Source organism: Mixophyes fleayi, chromosome 9, assembly GCF_038048845.1.
Source record: "Mixophyes fleayi isolate aMixFle1 chromosome 9, aMixFle1.hap1, whole genome shotgun sequence".
NCBI classification, from domain to species: Eukaryota; Metazoa; Chordata; class Amphibia; order Anura; family Limnodynastidae; genus Mixophyes; species Mixophyes fleayi.
Window position 1 is genome coordinate 29,853,363 of NC_134410.1, and position 7,547 is coordinate 29,860,909.

General features: G+C 41.0%; 1 protein-coding gene across 1 annotated transcript; it reads left to right on the plus strand.

The window, feature by feature from the left end:
• Positions 1 to 2,290: 2,290 nt before the first annotated feature.
• On the plus strand, positions 2,291 to 3,169 carry LOC142101815 (olfactory receptor 6A2-like). Its single transcript, XM_075186257.1, has one exon. The coding sequence runs from the start codon at positions 2,291 to 2,293 to the stop codon at positions 3,167 to 3,169; it is 879 nt and encodes a 292-aa protein (XP_075042358.1).
• The last annotated feature ends 4,378 nt before the right edge of the window (positions 3,170 to 7,547 follow it).

Here is a 7,547-nt window from a genome sequence, read left to right on the forward strand (position 1 = left end):
TTTTGTTTTTTTTTGTTTTTTGCTGTTGTTGGTTTTCAAGCATAAATATAGTATTACAGCTTGGAACATATTTGTAATTATTTTGAGAAAATGATGGTAAAATGTCATTCTAAATTCTGATTTTTTTCTTTACATAGCACATTTAATTTAGTCTGCCTAGTTCCTTGGTTTCATGTAATCATAGCTACTTGGGGTGACTTAGTGTTGTATATATTTTTGTCAACTTTAGCTAAGACAGAAAGTCTGCCTGTATTTAGAGTTGCATTATGCTCAGTTGCATGACAACTCTAATTATGGACAACTCTATGCGACACACAAGTTAAAACTTGCATGGTAAGTGTAGAAGTTGTGCCTACTTTCTGTAGGCACACAGAGTAGGTATGCAAAATACACATTTCTGACGTAATGCTAAGCCTAAGTACTTGTACAGCTCAGGGGTTTGTGGTTAACATACATCTCTCGTCCCATACTATTCTGCACTTACACATTAATACCCCTGATCCCCCTTTTGCAACAAAATTGGTGCACATTGTATGAATGCACAGTACAACAATTATTATGTGACATGTACAACTTTAAATCACACATTCAGTGTCTTCTATTGTTCATTTGTGATGTTTGTGGCTTTGTAAACATATTTCTGTGAATTTGGTGTTTTCCAAGATGTGTGTGTTTTTACTGTAGGGTATAGAAGCTAAATTGAATAATTTAATCTCAAATTTATTGGGCTTAAATCTTCCAAAAAAATCAATAGTCTAGTTTACTTCGATACATTTAAAAAAAATTCTACCTACGTTTAGTATTAAATGCACCTTTTTAGGCTTTGTGTACTCCCAAATTCATCAAGGCACGGATCTCAAGATATGTACCCTTTTGATATTGGGGGCAGTTCGTCTCAGCTCTACTACACAGAGCGCTGCAGGATATATCTAATACCTATGTGGATTATAAATTTGCAAAAGAGCTCTCATAATAAAATTGATTTAATAACTGTCATCTGTTAATAATATAGGCATTAATGATCAAACAGTTTATTAGGATGTCGGTAATGTCTACTGAATATAAATACATTTTTACAAATGCTCGTGATTGCAAACACATGTTATACCATGCATACAAGACTGTCATCAATACTGATCAGGAGTTTGACTAGCCCTGTAGCTGGAGCAAGAGATACGGCAGAAAAACAAGTAACTTTGAGACGCTCAGAGCTTGATTCAGACGTGGCTGTGTGTGCTTGATTTTGGCACGCCCCTACTGTAAAGTGACAACGGCAAAACGCCCCCTTCCTCGTCCACATTCACTCTATGATATCGTAGGCTAGAGTAAGTGTCCTTTTCATTTGAAGATGGTCTGCATTCACGGACGTATCTCCCGGTTCTGGGCATGAGCAGAGTGATTTTGTGTACAATGCGCTCAAGATTGGCAGATACGTGCCTTTGTGAATCAGGCCAAATATGTTTCAGTAGGACTACAGTAATGTAAGTATCTCCTAAACTTTTCCCAAGTCTACTTGGGACCCGTATCTAAGGTCATTGCCTTACCTAGAAGCAGAATCGCCTATTCCAGTCGTGTGGGGGTTGAGGGGTGTGGTGGGTAGTTGAGGAGTAGTCACATACTCCTGTGGGAGTCCAAATCCCCAAGAGATCCTGGGCATTAGAGATGCAAACTGGAGATGGAAAGACACAGGTGTGAGTATGAGACTCCCACAGATTCTACCGTAACTGAGGAGCTTGTTCAAACATAACTAGTATCTGAGCTGAGTTCAAGTTCAACATCAAGGAGCTGTGCATATTAATAAAGCCTTGTTACCTTTAAACTGCAACATACCTATGTCTAGATAGAAAGGTACAAGGGACACTTTGGTGATGTGGAAGCAACCTGATGCTGGGAGATCAGGAGAGAAGCTATATAGAACAGTGTAGAGGACAAGTGTGAGGTTGAAGTATGAAGTTCCATCTCATTGAAACACTTGCAGAAAGGGGCTACACTGTTTTCAATGGTATACTGGAAACAAGTATGAGTTAGTAAATATTCTCAGCAAAAATTAAATCCTGGATTAAATACAAGCAAACAATGATTATATAAAATCAATTTCCATTATTGTGCTCAATGCTAAACATTACATTAACTGGACTATCTGGGATACAGAAATGCAATTGGTACGTTGTTATATTATTTTATTTCCAAATAGACATTGTTTTACTTACAGATTTTCATGCATAACAGAAAATACAACAAAAGTGACATTTCTGAATTTCTTCTGGCTGGATTTTCTAACTTTAAGACAATGGGATTGTATCTTTTTGCTTTCATATTGATTGTTTATATTGTAACCATCACTACCAACGCCTTTATCATTGTCATAGTTAAAAGTGAACAACGTCTTCACAAGCCCATGTACTTTTTCATTGGTGGACTCTCGTTCTTAGAAATCTGGTATCCTTCAGTCACTGTTCCCAGACTATTGTGGGCTCTACTAACAAAGGAAGAATCTATTTCTCCATCAGGTTGTATGACTCAGTTTTATTTCCATTTTTCATTTGGTGCAACAGAAAACTTTCTGCTAGTAATAATGGCCTTCGACAGATATATGGCCATCTGCAATCCTTTAAGGTATACCCTTATCATGAGTCCCAATACTTGTATTCAACTATTGTTGGGTTCCTGGATCAGTGGCTTCATAATAATATTTGTTCCATGTTTGCAGATCTCAAAACTTTCATTCTGTTCCAAAAATATAATTGATCATTATTACTGTGATTTTGCCCCCTTGATCAAGTTATCTTGCTCTGATACGTCAAGTGTCCAAAAGGTTTTTTTATTCTCTGCTTCTTTTATAATATTTGGCTGCTTCCTACTAATTTCCTTGTCTTACATTTGTATTATTAAAACAACAATGACATTTTCGACATCAGTAGGGAGATACAAGACATTTTCTACATGTGCATCACACTTAATTGTTGTTATTATGTTTTATGGTACCACTATGTTCATGTTTATCCGACCCACCACTGGGGAGTTATTGCATTTGAATAAAATAGTGTCTATCATACCATCCATAGTTACTCCTCTTCTGAATCCTATTATCTACACCCTGCGGAATGAAGTGGTGAAACAGGCTGTGAAAAAACTATTCCAGAAAATGATATATTGTGGAGATCAGTAATAGAGCACAAATGTTCCTTATAGTAATAACAACATTTATGGTAGATTTTACTAGAGATGATTGGTTCAGATTCGGAGAAACCAGACACATCCCAGATTTCGGGTTTCGAGTTAAACTGAGTCATGACTCAGTTCCTCGCATCAAAATCAGATCTGAAAACAAGGCAAAATGTAATTTCCATTCTTCCACCGATACTGCTTTCCCCACTGCTCTCTCATATGGCGGCCTCTCTTTACCCATTCCATCAGACCTGATGATCACCCAGGTGGTGATGTGGACATCCTTCTATCCCCCAATTGTACCTTCTGTGTCATCTCCCCTAAGCCCTCCCTTTCATTCTCCTCCTTTGAATTCGACTCTGTCTATTCTACCCCATTCATCTCCGTGCCTCAGTCATCTAATACCTCCCTGGTCCCACTTCCCAATTTCTTGATAATTTTTCTGCCTGGCTTCCCTGCTACCTCTTCTCAGACCTCCTCTCCATCATCCTAGGTGACTTTATCATCAGCATTGAAAACCCCACAGACCCAGCGTCCATGAAACTTCTTGCCCTTTCTTGATCCTTTGGCCTCTCATAATGGACCTCCTTCCCCACCCACTGTCTCGGTCACTCCCTTGACCTTGTCTTCTGCCACCAATGTGCTCTTTCTGACTTCTCCAATGATCCCTTCCCACTCTCTGAACACCAAATCCTCAACTCCAAACCTTCCTCATTTCCTGCACCCCTCCTCTCTCCCAAAACTACCCTTTCTAGATGAAATCTTGTTGCTCTTGATCCTGCTATTTTTGCCTCTTCACTTGAAACTCTCCTCTCCTCTCCTCTCTATCCAACCTGGCTTGAACCAACAAAGCGGCCTCCCTCTACAACAACACACTCACCACTGCTCTTGACTCTGCTGACCCGCCTCTCCTGTCCACCTTCGCTGCTCTAAACCCCAACCTTGGCACTCCAAATTTACTCGGGTTCTTTTTTTCAACAATACACATGCACCGCTGAACACTACTGGAAGAAATCTCATTCCTTGTCAGACTTCCTTCATTTCAAGAAATACAAACAAAATCACAGCTGGATATTGAATCACCACTACTCCAACCTTAAAATAACAAAGAGTTTGTGATTGTGAATGATCGGTCCTCTGAAGAAATCACTAGTATGTGATTAAACCGTCTGAAGGAGAGTATCTCTCCTTTCTTGCTGTTTTATAGGGCACACAGGTCCTTCACAGCTGCAGGAATTTTATTACCATCTATCTAGTGAATAACACATTCTAGTCCATCCAGCGCCAGGGGTTATTTTGTATAGTTTTTGTGAATTTATTTTCCTTTATTTCAAGTTCATCCTCTCATCCTACAGTTTTGTCCTCTCCCTCGCTAAACACTCATTCTTCAAGTCTCTCATCTCTTCACAGTTCTCCAATCCCCACTGCCTTTTTGCCACTTTCAAAACACTCCTTTGCCCACCCTCCTCCCCTCCCATTCTCCTCTGCTACCATTGCCTCCTTTTTCACTTCCAAAATTGAGGCTATCAGACACATAATCTTCTCCTTCCATCACCCTTCTGCCACCCCTACCACTCCACCCTCCTCTCCTCTCCCTCCAGCCACCACCTCTTGTGATCCTTCCACCCCAGTAAGGGTGATGAAGTCCATTCTCTTATTTTATCCTCTCCGCTCTCAACATGCCCATTGAATCTCACCTCCTTCTCTCCTTCTCCCACACTGCCTGCTCCCACCTTGCTCACTTCTTCAATCTGTCCCTCTCCACTGGTATCTTCCTATCATCCTTTAAACATGCTCTTGTTTAACCCATTCTTAAAAAAAACCAACATTGACCCCACCTCACTCTCTAAGTACCGCCCCATTTCTCTTCTCCCCTTTGCCTCTAAAATACTTGTCTACAACCATCTAAGCATCTATCTGACAACTCCTTCCTTGATCCTCTCCAATCTGGCTTCCACCCCCTCCACTCCTCAGAAACCAAAGTCACCAATGATCTTCTCTCAGCCAAATCCAGGAGCCATTTCTCCCTGCTTATCCTCCTGGACCTCTCTGTGGTATTTGACACCGTGAATCACCCTCTCCTACTCCTCACTCTTCACACTATTGGCCTTTCTGACACCATCCTTTTGTGGTTCACCTCCTACCTTGTCAACCGCTCATTCTCTGTTTCTTGTTCTTACTCCCCCCATCCATTCTTCTAGTAGAAGTCCCACATTGTTCTCTCCTTGGCCCTCTGCTTTTTTATTTGTACACTTCCTCCCTGAGTGAACTCATCAGTAAATTCGACCTTCAGTACCACCTCTATGCAGACAACACTCAACTCTACCTTTTATCTTCTGATCTCTCCCCTTTCTTTGTCTCTCTGGTGTCCAATTGCCTCTCCGCCTCCTCCTCCTGGATTTCCTTACGATTTCTCAAACTTAACGTAGCCAAAACTGAACCCATTGTCTTCTGTCCATCAAGAGTCTCCTCCCCTCCCGACCTCTCTATCACTGTTGAAAACACCAGCATCTCTTCTGTTCCCCAACTCTGCTGCCTGGGTGTCATTCTTGACTCCTCCCTCACCTTTGCCCCTCACATTCAATCTTCTGCCCAATCCTGTCACTTCCAGCTCCACGACATCGCCCGTATCAGACCCTTCTCCTCCCAGGATTTTACCAAAACTCTTATCCACTCACTGATCATTTTTAATCTCAACAATTGCAACCTTCACCTTACGGGCCTCCCCTGCTCCATTTCACTCTTCTTCGATCTATACTTAATGTTGCAGCTAGACTCACCTTTCCCTCTTTCTGCTCCACATCTGTCTCCCCTCTCTGCCAAACCTTACACAGGCACCCATTCCCCTACAGAATCCTCTTCAAACTCCTCACCCTCACACAGAAGGCCCTCTCCATCTCCACTGGTCCCTACATCTTTAACCTCATCTCCATCCATACTCCCTCCAGTCCTCTCTGGTTGGCCAACGACCGTCGCCTTTCCTCCTGTCTGTTAACCACATCTCACTCCCTTATCCAAGATTTCTCCCATGCTACACCTCATGTCTTTCATTCTATCAGACTATTCCCTAGCCTGTATAGCTTCAAATGGTCATTGAAAGCCCTCTTGTTTAGAAAAGAATACCAGTCCTAAACCATTTCACCATGGTTAAGTTAACCATTTCACCATACCTCACCCTCTTTCATCCTCCATCTCTCCCACACTTGCTTCTTAGCCTCAGATCCCCTTACATTGGCTCACCACCATGTATCAACCATTTGCCTGCTCCTTTCCTTTTAGATTGTAAGCTCTATTGAGCAGAGCCTTCTTCCCTTCTTATTACCGATAACTTTTGCTAACCAGCTACACTGTGCATCTCCTCCTTGGGCTCTCTGCCCATTGACTCCACTACTACATTGACTTTGCACCTCTTTCAGTGGCTCAAAACCTGTTAGTTGCACCCACGCTAATGGGCACATGTTGCAGTCTGCGCTGAATACATCTTCCACCTCAGTAGCTGTGTTGAGAGTTGTAATGTTATTTATTTACTGTTTTGACTGTTATACCATACACTGTCTTGCTGTTTTCCCTCTGTATGGCGCTGTGGACCTCATGTGGCGCCTTATAAATAAATTATAATACTAATAATAATACTACTACTACTAATAATAATAATTATTTCCAGGAAAATGTCAGATCTCACAAGTTTCATATCTATATCTTCTATATATAGTCCTCCCTCGTGTTCTCATCTGCCATTTTACAACAGACAGCATGTAGAGATGATGTCAGCTGCAGTGCTCAGCTCTGAAAACCGCTTTTGAAGTACAGACTACTGCATTAGACAGGATACAAAGGAAAGAATAGAATAGCTGTGATTGATTGTAGTTTATTTTAATACAGTTTAGTTCCCCAGAGATCAGTGAGGTAGAATACTTTGCAATGTTTCCATATATATTACTCTATGAGTTAGATGTCATTCTGAACTAGCCAGTATTTAGTGGCAAAAAACAGTGTGATTTTGCTGTATGACTATTAGCAGCAGAACCCAAAAAACAATTTGATTTATTTAAAAATGTTAAGTTGTTCTAATGAATGTTGTGTGGGGCAGTGACATCTGTATTAAGTGGGAAAAACTGGGTGTTTATGTGTTAGGGTCAGCAGCAGAACCCCTCCAAAAAACTATATTCTAACTTTTTTGTATTTTTCAATACTTTTCAAGTTGATAAGGGTCATTCAAAGACATCTATATTAAGTGGGAACAAAAAGGTGTTTGCGTGTGAGGGGTTTTCTGAACATTGCACAAAAAAATCTGTTATGCCACCAAGGGGTAAATGTATCAAGGTCCGATTTTTTTCATTGTGTTAAAATCGCGGCAAATCGCAGGTGATAACCTGCGA